The 15,222-nt window shown below is 41.6% G+C and overlaps 1 protein-coding gene across 1 annotated transcript in view; it reads right to left on the minus strand.

Annotated features, from left to right (window-relative positions):
- Positions 1-10,675: 10,675 nt before the first annotated feature.
- Positions 10,676-15,222, minus strand: part of DSCAML1 (DS cell adhesion molecule like 1) — a 465,245-nt gene continuing 460,698 nt past the window's right edge. Inside the window, 2 exon segments of the mRNA XM_030221589.1 lie at positions 10,676-11,876; positions 13,357-13,668. Of these exon segments, the coding sequence (XP_030077449.1) occupies positions 11,446-11,876; positions 13,357-13,668 (743 nt within the window). The 3' untranslated portion in view covers positions 10,676-11,445.

A 15,222-nucleotide genomic window follows, 5' to 3' on the forward strand; every position in this document is an offset into this window, starting at 1 on the left:
AGAAGAGAGGAGACCTAAGAGAGTTTCATTTCGATATCTCCCTTGGAGCATACATTTCGATGTATATCTTCTGAGGTTACAAAGACCCCTGAGGCAGGCCTTAGGGCCGAAACACGGCCGTGTCGGGTCCATTCCGTGTATAATTTGTTGTTTTTTTTTAAATTTTTTTAATGCGAATAAATACAATTTTTTGGTATCCTCATCCATTCTCCTCACTTTTTTCTTTGTATCTCACGGTATCGTGAGGGTTTTTACCTCCTTTTTTGCTCTTGTCTTCCTTGCTGTGTCATGATATCCATGGTTGATATGTGTGAGTCGGCTGTACCTAGGTATGTACCAATGTGGGATGATACCCTGTGTCTATTCTTTTATAGTTTTGTTAATTGTTATCAAAACAAAATCATACCAGACTGCTCAATTATAATTAAACAAAATGAAACCTCAACTGCTCAGGAGAAGCTCATGCAGAAACCGCCTCTCCCCCAAAAAGGGCTTCTGTCACTGGTTTCAGCACAAACTGGAAGCCCTGGTGAAGCAAGGCTGTCTCATTCTCTTGCTTTCTCTTTCATTTGATTCTATCTCTTCCAGATTGGAAGTAGTTTTTTCCATGAAGAGCCTCTGCCCTATCTGGTCTTCCAGTCCTTGCCCTGTCAGGTTCAGTACATGTGTCAGAACCGCAGAGATGGAGAGGTAATGACCATCATCAAAGCTAGGAAGCACCAAGGCCACACAAGCAGGCTTTTGAATGTTAATCTTCTGGAAAGACCCAAGTAGATTAAGAAATATCCATAAATCAGAGAAAACAATGGCAGAGGAAAGAAGAAGAACTATGTCACAGGTTAAATAAAGGGTGCGGTTGTCTTTGTGCTTCCCTGCCCTGTTCTTAAGCTATTCCTTTTTCCTCTCTTTTCTATCTATCTCTTTCTCTTCCTCTGTCCTATTGAATTTGGCAATCCTTTCCTGTTGCTGTTATTTCTTCTATTGTGCACTGCGTTGATTTGTAGTGAAAGGCAGTATATCAAGCTCCTGAATAAACATAAACCACTCTGTATCAATTTCAAGGGGACCCATGGTTTTCAGAGGAAAGGAGAAAAGCTTTTTTTGTCTTCTTCAAAGTGAGCTCCATCAGCTGATAATTTATAGATTGGGAGCAAAGATTGAAGCACTGGGTTTGCCAGGATTGCTTATGCTCAAATAGTGTTGTTTTAAAGTGACTAGTTTATAGGGTCTTCAGTATCTGCACAGTTGTTAGACTCCAGGGACTCTCTAGCTGTCTTGCCCTTTACCTTAGGGCCCAGCATCTCCCACCCATGACATGTTGCTTTTGCTGAAAAGTGCTATAAATGATCAGCTGTCTTCTCTATTTTGGTCATGATGCAGGGAGGAAGATCTCAGTGCAGCTGAACATCCTTTCCGATCAGCCCTGTAACAGGTGAATGCTGTGAGCAGATGACATTCTCTGCAAGCACTGAAAGTGTCTTTTGGTTGGGTTTGTAATTGAACAGGAAGGGAGACATGAGAATCGCAGGTAGAATAACAAACTGGATGAGGCTAGCTGATGGGCTTTTCTGGTTATTAAAAGGTGCCATGAGTACACTGTAAAACAAACAAAAAAGGTTGTAAATAATGTCTAGTGACTTGAGGTGCAATTGTGCTGTTGGCACCTGGTTCAGGGTCTTGCCTAGTGCTCAATTCTCTGCTCGTCTTGGGTTATGATGTCATGCTGCAGTTCTGATTTGGGCATTACAATCTGAAAATGACCTCACACCCTCAGCTATTGTTTTAAATGCCCAGTGTTCAAACATTATAATGGGTGAGGGTCAGGCAGCCTTTTCCAGCTGTATGGTTCCTTCTATGAGGTCACAATCCAGACCTTCCCATTAGGCCTTTTTGCAGAGTAATCACCATGTGTAAATAAATCTGTTCCTGCAACAAATGTAGGCAAATATGACTCATGAATATTCACTGTGGTGCGCCTGAAGACCAGAAGCGTTTGGCAGAGTGAATTTGGAAACCATAGTAACCTAGGATCTGGTAACCCCACAGCTAATCAGGTTTCCTGACTATCCATACTGAATATGGATGAGATAAATTTGCATACATCAGAAACCAAATGCATGCAAATTCATCTCTTATAGGAATTATGGATAGCCTGGTCTGGTTGTGGGATCATCAGGGTAGGTTTAGGGAGCATTGCTATAAACCTCATCAAGTTTGCTTTTTTAGTTTCTGCCACCATGCAGCTCAGTTTTTCATTGGCTTTCCCTTCAATCTGAGCTTATCCAAGGGTCTTCTGCTACTCTTTCTGTGAAGAAATATCTGCCACCTTTGAACTTCATATTATAACCTTTTGTTCTAGAACTTTCCATTTAAATATTCCTCTTCTGCTTTCTTTATACTCTTGCTCTATGTGAAGGTATAACACCATGGTTCACTACCAGGGAATGGACTGTTATTGACACTATCCTACAGCATCAGATATAAAGCAGGATTAAAAGTCACTTCTTTCTTCTCTAGATAATACAACTCCCCCAACAGTAGATCATATGATGATTCTGATTTCTAAGAAAAAAACAAACAAACTGCCATGACCCAAAGCTATTGCAGAGAAAACCAGTAGCATGGCAAAAACAAGGCACATGAATGTGCCAGTTACAGTAGCATAACTGACTCATTGGTTTTAGGATGCCAGACGGTTCTCTGAAATGACCTGTGCCATTCTTTAGGCCACCAGTATGATTCAGATGTGCTCTTTTGCATGGTTTCATTAGAAAAATAGTTAGGTTTTGCACACAGTATGAAGTAACAATTATTAGGGCCATCAACAGGGAAGACTAAAAATGGGGAACTGGAGGGAAACCACCTTTATGAAAGCCCATTGCTAACAACATGTTATAGTGGCCCTTTTATAAAGATGTGGTAAGTAGTAATGTGTGCTTACCGCAGCCAAAAATGGCATACCGTGGGGCATGGAGAGGCATCCCATGAATGTGCATGTTCTACCCACATGCTAACAAATAAAATTTATTTTGTAGCACTGGGGGCAGGTTTGGGGAGCAGAGTGTGGCGCTAATTGATTAGAACAGGTTTAGCATGAGTCCCTATCGCCTACAAAATAAGTGGCAGTAGGGGCTCACTTGTTAATTGCCATGGGCTAATGAGAAATTAGGGACAACAGAACACTTTTTTAATTGGAGGAGCCAAACAAACCAATTGCCATACCTGCCCCCAAGCTCTCTAGTTGCTGATATTCTGAGGCTGTGATCCCAGTGGCCCACCCCATTCCACTGCATATGGTATACAGTATGCATAATGCTTAGATCCTGATTAGCATTTTGCAGGAAGAAGGGACCCCAGCAGTGCCTCTTAAATATGCAGGAGTTCTTTCTCAGAACATGCATAGTCACACAGGTGCCTCCTTCCCAGTTATATATGAGCCCTGGAATGTGGGAGTTAACAAGATAACCAAACCCTACTCTTTGTGGCACATAGCTCCATTGAGTCCTTATACCCAAGCTAAATGAAATGGGGAGAGCAGTCAGGATAACAGTTTGCCGTCTGCTCATATAACCCTGACTTCTCCCTTCTCCTGCACTTATATATAGAAGGAACTGGTCTATTGTGTCTATGCTGTTGCGAGAACCCTAAGTACTGTACTTTTATTGGGGGGGGGGGGGAAGGGAAAATAAAGAGGGGCTTAGAAAGTGAGACTAAATGGCTCAAATGAGTCTTTCGTTCCAAAATGTACTTTGCATCTTTCTGTGAGATTTGTGCTTGTTTAGGACTCCAGATTTTATACTTTTAATTGTAGGCCTCATGTACTGAAAATAACACACCATAAAACAAGAAAAAAAAGTAAACAAAAATCCCTAACTCGCTTATAAAAACATTAGAGGCCCTGATTGTGACATCTTAGCTGTGTCTTTTTAGTAAGGCTGTAATTGCATGTCATACGGAGTGGTGTTTCTGTACAGAGAGGCGGTTGGGGAGTGACTACCCTACCAGCACAAAGTGACAAGGAAATATGCTGTGCATATCAGACACTCACACTATCTGTCTCTCTCACTAGATGGCAATCCAGCCCAGAGAAACTTCCCATCCCAGCTGAGATGCCTTGATGCCATGGGACTATTGGGGAGAAGATAGCTCAATGTCACAGTGCTTCCTTTTTCACAAGCTTTATCAACATAAGAAGCTAAGACATCATCTCTCTTCTGCCTGTTTATAGTTTGCCAACCACTTACTAATTGGCCAACCACTAGTATGAAGAATCTACCTCAATTTGGGTGTGGTGGTATAGTTTATCAGGAAGCATGCTGCCAGGGAGATCATCACATTTTTGGTGTACCTCTAAGTGGATCCTCTTCTCTCCTCTCTTTACATTCATTCTCTTGGTGATCTGATATTCTCCCATAGCCCTCAATACCATATTTATGCAAGTGATTCTCAGATCTTTCTCAGCACTGAAACGCTTACCTGGAATTCATTCTCAGCTTGTTTTATCTGACATAGCTGAGTAGATATCTCACACCTACTTTAATCTTAACATGGCCAAGATTAGTGCATACATTTCCTCCAAAATTCACTCCCCCCCCCCTCCCATATTTTTCAAGCTCACTGGATAATGCTGATATTCTTCCTCTCCCCTTGGCTCACAACCTTCAGGTCATCTTTAACTTCTCTCTATTTTTGCTCTACATTTCCATTGTACTTCTCCTCTTACCTCACCCTACATCTCTTCTCTTGACCTCTGTTCTTTGGGCAATTTGCTCCTATCTATACTTTTCACCTCCATTGCTGACTCCAAAACTTTGTATCTAGAACAGCACAAGTTGCTGTGTCTGGCTGTTTCTCTAGAACTGTTCAAAACCATACTTAAAGACCTACTTCCTTAGACTAATATTAATTAGGAAGACTAAGTTTCAGATTTAAAAGGAGAGTGATTACTAGACAGTTCTCTCGCTTGTGTGTCTTAACTAGTTTGGAGCATGGACTGCCTCTTATATATCTGTACATCATTGTATATGCCTAGTGCCCCCTATAGAAATATTATGTGATAGTAGTAGAAGCAGTAACATAATCTAGTGAGGTCAGAATCGGCAGGACATGCCCCTGAATGTTCACCATGATTCAGAGTGAAAACACAAGAATCTAAACTAGCATTTGCAGAACAAGGAAAGAGTATGGGGAAGATGATTAATACCATAGTAAGCATCAGGTTGACACCTGCCAATCTGAAAATATCAAGCCTGGTTTCCAGTGGGATGCACTTATGACTCAAATGTACCTGCCTCCCCATCTCCACTCTCCTGAATTAATTTGCATGTTTGTCTTTGTAGTAGCCAATAGCAGCAGAATAGCCTTCACCAGGTTTAGTAGCACTGCAGTCACATTCCACCCTCTTGCAACCTAAGAAAGAGTTGATAAGGCTGTTCCATTTATTTATTGGCATTTTTTTTACTCTGTATTTGTTTAATTACTATAATGTACTGTTGTATGTGTTGACATGTGTCCTCCTCTTTAAGCAGGGTTTTTTCTTGAACTGAATATTTGCATTTCAACTAATAGCCAAGTTCACATTTTGCTGTGAGTCTGCAAACACAATCTCTGTCTGAACAGTCTCCTAAACCCTTCATTCTGGTTTTGTCTGAGAGAGACCTACAGGCCATTCTGCTCATGCAACTCTTTCCCTCCTATATGTCTCTGTGCAAGCACAGAACTACTTTTTTGTAAGGATATATTTTTGGGGTGCACTGCTCAGATGTTCCAAATGTGTAACTTTGGTTCCTAGGTTTCCTAAACATATTGCAGACCTTGCCTTCTAGAGGGCACTCTCAAATTGCCCTTGTTTTCAACCAGAGTTGCAACTTGGCCAAGATCAAAGCTGATGGACTGATCCAATTCTGATTTTTGACACAGGGAATCAATGGACCTGCCATTTTAATTTACAAGCCCACAAGTGCAATAGGGACAAACCCAAGGCCAACTTGGATGTGATGGTAATCGTAGATCCTGTATAAGGCGGAGTTATGGACTACTAAAGCTCTTTCATGCGTTGCAATACCCTGTGTGTTAGCGCTCTTTCTTTTTAAAATTTTTTTATTGAAGTCAAATGGAAAAACTACAACAGTGAAGGAGAAAGTTTATTGCACATTGCACTAGGCATTTTGCTTTCTTTTCATATGAAAAGGTATTAAGGACACGTAAAACAGCAACAGCTGATAGTTAGGCCCTCCGTATACAGGCTATAGTATTGAGTCCATTTTTTTTTTTACTTTTATTCCTGTTGTATATATCTTTGGATCCTACTTTTCAGAATGATTTGGAAAGCTATACTTAGCATAAATGACAACTCCTCTAGACCCAGTGAAGGATTTCACTTGATATTAGGGGACCTCAAGGACCACAACCACCCACAGAGCTGGTATGTATGGTCTTGTTCTGCTATCACTACAAAGCATGAGAGATTATTCTAGGCCTGGATTAGTCTACAGCTAAAGTTGGGGCTTGATGGTTAACCTTACTTTGAGGATGTGGTAGACCTGGAGTAAGAGGAAAGGAACACCTTCCTGTCTATCTGCCTTATGACTGTAGCCCTTACCAACCTCCCAGTTTAACAAAACGCATACAGATTTTAACCCAGATTCAACATTTTTTTAATAAAAAAAAAAATTCTACAGGAGCTTTTTTTAAACAAAAACTAAAGCACTGAAATATCCATCTGTACAATGGCAGAACTTGAGCCTCATTGAGAAACCAAGTCCAAGTTATGTGACCTGAATGATTTACGTCTCCGAAGTTTTGCTCCATACACCCTTCCTAGCAGCTTTACTACTTTACTGGACATACTTAGAAAAACAAAATTCATCTCATCCAACACTGCTGATTTTGGGGAGTCTCCTGCAAAGCTGTTCTCAGCACCTCCAGAGTCCACAAACCAGCAGTGAAGCTGAGACAACAGTGAGTTGATGTATGTCAATAGCAAAGTCATCCTGCTTATTAAAGAGAGTCAACCTTAAAGCCATCCTGAGCTCCCCTCACCTATCTCCTGCTTCTTAAAGAGAGTCGTCAGCCTTAAAGCCATCCCCACATTCCCTTCCTTCACTTTCAGGAGGCAGCCTTGGATAGATATTTTTTTTTAATATCCTCTAGAAAGGTGAATTTTCAGAGAAGGGGTAAACAGGAACTGTTTCCTTTCTATACCCACAGTTTAGGGAACTGGGGATGTTTGCCAGAAAATTAGATTTAGCAGTTTACAAGATCATTCCCAGTGCTGGACAGATGAAATTAAGACTTTCTTTGCTAATGGTTCTCAATTCTCCCTTTGGGGCAGACTGAACCAGTTGGATTTTCAAGATATCCACAATAAATATGTATGAAATAAATTTGCATACAAATCTAGCACATGTATATGTAATGTGGATAGTAGTCTAAAAACCTTGCTGGCTGGGTGTGTCCTGAGGACTGGGCTGGGAATAACTGTTCTACTTTGAACTTATAATATAGAACATGCCAACACTCCCTTGAGGAGACAAAAAAGTCCCCAAATCTGGTCCTCCTGTAGCATGATATGAATCCTCTTTTTCACTCCAAGGCCCCAAACTAGCCTGGTTTTTCAAGTTCTCCAAAATGAATATGCATAAGATAGATTTGCATACAAATACACCTTGTGCATATCCATTGTGGACATTGGTAGTCCTTGAAGATCAGATTTGGGTATCATGGGCTTTTAACTAAATCATTGTGGGTACTAGTCCCAGGACTGCCTCTGATTCTCTGTGTAAACATGTCTCACTGTATCTATCTGTCAAAGCTGGACTCTATTGGGGGCGAGGGGGGAGATGGAGAGGTGTTTGGTACAATCTGCACGCAAGATCATCACCACAAGTTAGTCACCTAGATTCAATGCTCTAAGTGCTAATTCTATAATGGCATCTAGATGCCAAAATTCCATTATAGAAGAGTAGCGGAAGTTGGCATCTATTCACCTACATTTAGGCCCACATGCCATGTCAGTAACAGGCGTAAATGCAGTTGCCTAATGTGACAGTTTAGCACATAACTTATAGTATTCTGTAAGTTACATATGTAAATGTTGGTCCTACTCATGCTCCTCTCCTGTGAATGCCCCCTTTCATTTATGCACTTACCCCCCGATTCTATATATCGTGCATGGATTTCCGCACAGAAAATCTAAGTGTATTCTATAACAATGTGCATAACCTAATTAGTTAAGCCAATCAGTGCTGTTAATTGGATGTAATGAGCAATTATCAGCACTAATTGACATTAGAACTTTCACACAGAAGTCGTTCAGCATGGCTATGGGTGGGTCATGGGTCATGGGCATTCTGAAAAGTTATGCACACAGTTGTGAAATATATCAGCTCTGTGCCTAACTTAGGTACTGGTATTTATACCACATTTTACTTGGTGTAATTTCTCATGACTAAATATAGTCACATGGATTGGTGTGAGCATATTCTATAAATTCTATAACACGGAAATGTTATAGAATATGCTTAGTGGAAATGTTTCAAGTGCCATATATAGAATCTAGCCTTAAGCGAGTTGTGTGGCTCATTTATAGAAAAGCATTAAGTAGGGAATTCTATAAATAGTGCCTAAAGTTGGGTGCTAATCCTGTGCCCACCTTTCGGCACAGAAATATGTTCTAAGATGCAAGCAGCAGAACAGTGCAGAAATAATACTTACACGCCCAGTTATAGGATAGCACCTAAGTTTATCCGCATGTAACTGCAAAGGGGGTGGCCCATGGGAGGGGCAAGGGCAGATCAGGGGCATTCCAGAAAATTGCATGCAATATTCTAGAATACTGCAGATGCGCTCCCAACTTGCATGCCAGGATTTACACCTGGTTGCAGTTGGGGTAAGTCTTCACGCCCAAGCATCCTTTATAGAATAGCGCTGGGTGCCAATTTTTTTGGGGTGCCATTAACTGAATCCCGCCCTAAAAGTGCACCTAGCATTTGTGCACACAAATGTACACTACAGGCATGCAAATTGACATGTACGTGTAGGTGCCAAGTTATAGAATGAGGTGGTGCACACTAGTGCTTGCTCAGGCAGTAGTCAGCTCGTAAGCGCTAGTGTTCCCAAATGGGTAAGTTTCACACATATCTTGCCAGGAATGTATCTCACTTCTATACCAGAGTATGTTGGGTAAGATCTCAGTCTCTCCAGTTGTTGCTTATGGGTCCTATGAATACTCATTCTGCTAAAGTTCTGAACCCAATTCTTGGGACACACCTACCTAGTCACATTTTCAGGATATTTATTTATTTGTAGCATTTGTATCCCACATTTTCCCTATTTGCAGGCTCAATGTGGCTTACATTTGCCGTAATGGCGATTGCCATTTCCGGGTAATAGAATTACAAAAGGTATTGCATTAAGGTGCATACATACATGGTAAAGAAGAATACATTATGGTATTGCATATAGGTTCCTGAGTGATAGATTGGATTGTAACAATGAATATGCCATTGTATGCTCATGCATTGTGGGTGTCCTGAAAACCTGACTAGCTCGTTGTGCTCTGAAGAGTTGGTTGAGACCCATTGGTTTAATACATAGAGCTAACATATTAAGCAGTGGCATTCCTGGGGGGGGGGCTGACACCCGGGGGGATCGCCGATGCACCCAGCCCCCCGGGTGCAGCACCCCCCCCCCAGCGAAAGAACCCCCCAGGAACAGTGCGATCCCTGGCGAAAGAACACCCCCCCTGGGTGCACGCTGCTGGGGGGGGGGGGTGCCGCGTGCTTGCCGGCTCTTCGTTTTCATGCTCCCTCTGGCCCGGAACAGGTTACTTCCTGTTCTGGGGCAAAGGGAGCATGAAAATGAAGAGCCGACAGGCGCGCGGCGCACCCCCCCCCCAGCGGCATGCACCCGGGGCGGACCGCCCCCACCCTTGGTACACCACTGATATTAAGTTATGTGAAGATATTTGTTTTAAATCATTGTGATTCTCACTCTGAGAGTATCTCTACAGGAGCTAGTCGTGCAGACACCTGGCCCAGTATCCTGCTTCCAACAGTGGCCAATCCAGGGCACAAGTATCTGGCAAAAAACCCCTGACATGAAGCAAGATTCTGGAATCCCAAAGAGTGGAAACATTCCATACTACCAATCCCAGATGCTACCAATCCCAGGTCAAGCAGTAGCTTCCCCATGTCTGTCTCAATAGCAAACGGTGGACTTCTCCAGGAACTTTGCCAAACCTTATGTAAACCCAGATGCGCTAACTGCTGTTACTACATCCTCTGGTAATGAGTTCCAGAGTTTAACTATTCTTTTGAGGTAAAAAAAATATTTCCTCCCGTTTGTTTTAAAAAGTATTTCCATTTAATTTCAGCGAGTGTCCCCTGCTCTTTGCACTTCTGAACAAGTGAAAAATTAATTCACTTCTACCCGTTCTACGCCACTCAGGATTTTATAGACCTCAATCATATATTCCTTCCCCCCAGCCATCTCTTCCAAGCTGAAGAGCCATACCCTCTTTAGCCTTTCCTCATGTGAGAAGAGATCCATCCCCTTTATCATTTTGGTCGCTCTTTGAAACTTTTCTAATTCCACTATATCTTTTTTTGATATACACCAGACAATATAGGGTATGATCTCAAGTACTGCTAGTGCTTTGTCTTATTACAAGCAACATTATGGTAAAAAGTAAGCCTTGTTCTGGAAGTCATAGGATATCATTTGAGATTGTGAGAGTTTCACTGTGTGGGTTTCAGCATGTCTCTCAACTTCCTTTTGTTCAAACATTGTAAGCTTTTTGAGACAGGATGCCATAACCCTATGTCTTATCAGCACTAGGAATGCTAACAGAAATACAAGTACAATTATAGACTAGTAAAGCCCTTTCATGCATTGCAATACCCTGTGTGTTTGCTCTCTCTCTCTTGGTCTTAGTTTTTTTTTTTATTGAAGTCAAATGGAAAAACTACAACAGAGAAGGAGAAGGTTTATTGCACATTGCGCTAGGCGTTGCTTTCTTTTCATAGGAAAAGTATTAAGGACACGTAAAACAGCAGCAGCTGATAACACTTTCTGCTGGCTGAAGACCAGAGAACATGCGACACCTGGGAAAATTTGGCTTTCAAAACAACCAACAGGATCGGGGAGAAAAGTAAAATAAGAAAGGTCCAGAGGCTGCCTGTGCCTCCTTGCACAAGCCACTGAAAAACAGCTGGAGAGAAAGACCTAGCTGAAATGCAGATCATTAAATCTTTCTAGCCTGTCACCTTCTTTTTATTCCGTTTTTGAGAAGAAAATAGTATCATTTATACAAAAATGTTCTTAATATACAAGTCTGCTTTTTAGTGTTTTTTGTGTATTTGTTCTGTTTTAATCTTTTTTTTTTTTAATATATAAAATAACACACGAAAACAGCATAGAGTTTTGCTTTCCTCCTCCAGTTCACTACACCAGTGTGTAGGATTTGGAATATGCTCCAGCCCCTGGTTTTGGTGCTCGTCCAATGCCAGAGTTATTCATTTCTAACAAGGAGTCTCTAGATCCTCCTATTTTGGTATGTGCAGGCAGCCGTTGCTCAGCATTGGTGGCAGCAGTGGGATCCACAGCAGCATTAGTTGTAGTTGCAGTGATGGAGGCAGTGGAATGTGCTGGGCCTGGCCTGCTGAGAGTTCTCTGAGGTAATGTGGTTGTGACTGTGCTTGGGTGGGGCAGACCTGGGGTTTTGCTCCCAGGATCCAGTGTCAGATGCCGAGCTTGGGCGTGATAGGCTCTGGCCAGGTTCCGGATGGAGGCTTCCCGTGGGGGCACAACAGGGCATGAATCAGGTAGTTCAGCCTTGTGGAACATTGCTTCTGATTTAATGTACAAGTAATCATCTGCAATAAAAAAAATCACAGCAAATAAATATGACATTCAATTTGTTGGCTTCTGGGTTTTTATCTTTTATTTTAAAATAGTATTTGATTATATTTTGAATTATTATTTGTACTGTTTTATTATGCAGTAAACTGCCCTGAGTTCTTCACAAATAGAGTTATATAGGAAAGGTGAAAAAAAGATGAAATAGTGAATAGCTTGAAACCTAGTGGGTTGTTAGTGCTCTAGAAGAAGGACTGTTGCAGTACTGGAGGAGGAGGAGAGAATGCTGCAAGGCAGGACTGATATATATAGATAGATAGATAGGGAGAGAGAGAGAGAGATACGAGAGAGGGAGAGAGGGAGGGAGAGAGAGAGAGAGAGAGAGAGAGAGAGAGAGAGAGAGAGTGTGTGAGTGTGAGAGTGTGAGTGTGAGTGTGAGTGAGTGTGTGTGTGTGTGAGAGAGAGAGAGATATGTGTGATCTTAGTGGGGCAGCATTGAGGAGCACTGTATAGATATATATGTGAGGGGTGGTTCTTAATACAGAAGCAACAAGGACATTAGGAGCCCTAGGTGAACCTTCAGCCTTGTTCCCTCCCTCAATTAATTTTCAGGGCCCCCTCCCCTAGAGATTTTAATAAACTTAAGAATTATGATCAGCTTAATACAGGGGTTCTCAACCCAGTCAGGTTTTCAGGATACCTACAAGAAATATGCATGAGAAATTTGTATGCACTACACTCATTGTATGCAGATCTTTCTCATGCATATTCATCATGGGTATCCTGAGGACTGGATCAAAAATTCATGGCTTAATACTATCACTCTAGAACAATCCTGTAAAAATGCATAAGTTGGACATCATACTTTTAAATATTAAACATTGGCTCATAATTGTATTTGCATAATGAGGGAAATTTCCAAAAGCCATTTACTCTGGTAAATTGGCTGTTTGAAGATTGTCCATTGCTTTGATTGCAGCTGCTTTTTACTGCTGCCAGTGACCACTTAGTCTGTCCAATGATTAAACCAGCCTTCAGTGAGAGATGCTGCAGTGCAGGAATGGGGTGTTTTTGAATTTGTGTGGGAGTCTGTGCTACAATTAAAAATGGTTTAGGGAAGAACTGAGCTAGAGTGGCGGGGGAGGGGGGGGTGTATGGAGAGACAAAGAGAGAATCCCTCCCCCATATATTCTACCACTTGAGTGGTCTGTAAGTCCCTATTACAGTACAGAGCAGGATGGCATTTGTCTATATTTATTTTTTATTTTTGTTACATTTGTATATCGGAGCCCAACACATGTTTGGGTTCCACATTTCAAAATCTGTCTAGAGATTAAGGATTGTTAGCAACATGGAAGAAGTTATTCCTAGAGAAATGGCTGAGCAATGACCCTCCCCACCCCAAAATTGCAGACACAGTTTCCCTTCTCAGAGCAACAGGAGCTTCCAAATCAGTTCGCCCTCCCTCAATCCCCTACTTGTATCTCCAGTACCCACTTTTGTTTGCCCTGTGGGGGATGGGCACTGCCACATTCTTGCAGTGGTCACTGTCCTGGGGTTTGGGGGGCGAGGCTGTGAACCTGCAGATGCCCGGCTCAGACGGTGTGCTCATGGAAGTCATACTATCGGCATTCTCATTGGTCCCTGTGGTCATTTGGTCAGAGGAACTATCTGAGATGAAGCACTCGGTGATCTCAAACTTGGCATGCTGCAGCTGCTCCTCTAGCCTGGCATGTTCGTAGGCTCGGGCCAGCTCTTCATAGGTAGAGGAGGCACTCTCTGTTGACACCATACTGTTCCGCCCCTTGTCTGCAAGATAACAAGAGGTACTTCAGTAGGAGCAAATGCAGGGTAGTGCGAGGTAGACATCTGAACTTTTTGTGCAAACTTATATACTCATAACCACATTTAGCCAGTTACAAAGTACTTGTGGGTTTGCAACCTGATTTTCACAGTGATGCTCCCCTCAGGGTCTCCTGCTGCAGGGGGAATAAGGGAAGTGCATTCATTTGAAATGACATTCCTGATCCCTAAAAATGTCAGAAAATAAACCAAAATGTCAGGTTTTTATCTGTTGTTAATAGTACATACTTTCTCAGAAAGTGTGCACACTTAATATTTCTCCTGTAACAAAAAAAAAATACAAACTAAAAACCCCTGAATAAAATGCAAATGCCTATAAATGTCATAGAAAATGATACGAAATGAACATTTTTGGGTTGCACACCTTTAAGAGTGGAATCCTTTAATCCCACATAATTGCAGGGGCAAAGTTTACTGGGTAAAATGTGACCAGAGGCTTCACAAATGAAACTCTGATATGTAGGCTACCAAGCCTGGCCTAACTCCACCTTCCTCCAGTTGTCTGCAATAAATTGACCACCCTCAATGTGGCCAAAAACATACACATTGTTTGACAACATGTGTATGATTTGCTGCACCGAGAAAAGGCATTCTCAAGTTTAGGTCAATGGCGCTAAAACACATGCATGGACTGCATTTCTAAAGTATTTTTAAAACAAAACTATTCAAGTAAGTGACCATGTCATGTCATTGTCTCATGGCAATTTTCAAAGCAAAAATAAGCGTATATGTTGACTCAGAAATGTGTTGTAAAGCTTGTAGGTAAAAACTTATGCATACAAAGTTCCAGTTTGGATACGTTGAGAACTGCCCCCTCCAAGCTTTCTTAATATAGGCCACAGTATATCCTCATTTAGGGATCGATATAGAAAGCCGTGTGATAGAGGCACGCGTCAATGGCTGAGCATATGGTTTCTACCACAAGATTGCCAATAAAATATACTTTACTCTTCCTATGGTACTTGTAAATGAAGAATTATTCAATATGTACCGATCACAAATATTCCTCTCAACACTTGATTTTTATAACGGAGGAAAAGACATCAGATGCTCTGCCTTCTCATTGCTCTCATATGTTTTGAGAGTTGGCAGGTTGCTTCATATCCAATATGGACTGATTAGTATTATTATTGAATGTGTTGTGAGCTCCTCACTAGTCAAAAACCTCTGATGCTATCTTTAAAGTAAAAAAAATATAAGCAGTAAGATAGCCTTTCTGAGACATAGTTTATCATCCATTGGAGGTTTTTGACGTGAGGAGCTCACAACACATTCAATAATAATACTAATCAGTCCATATTGGATATGAAGCAACCTGCCAACTCTCAAAACATATGAGAGCAATGAGAAGGCAGAGCATCTGATGTCTTTTCCTCTGTTATAAAACTGAAGTGTTCAGAGGAATACTTGTGATCAGTACATATTCAATGAAATACACTGCAAGAATGCAGTAAGCTAATGAGATGCAAATTCAAAGCATGCAGAACTTACATGCTAATC

This window comes from Microcaecilia unicolor, chromosome 12 (genome assembly GCF_901765095.1).
Source record: "Microcaecilia unicolor chromosome 12, aMicUni1.1, whole genome shotgun sequence".
Lineage (NCBI taxonomy): Eukaryota > Metazoa > Chordata > Amphibia > Gymnophiona > Siphonopidae > Microcaecilia > Microcaecilia unicolor.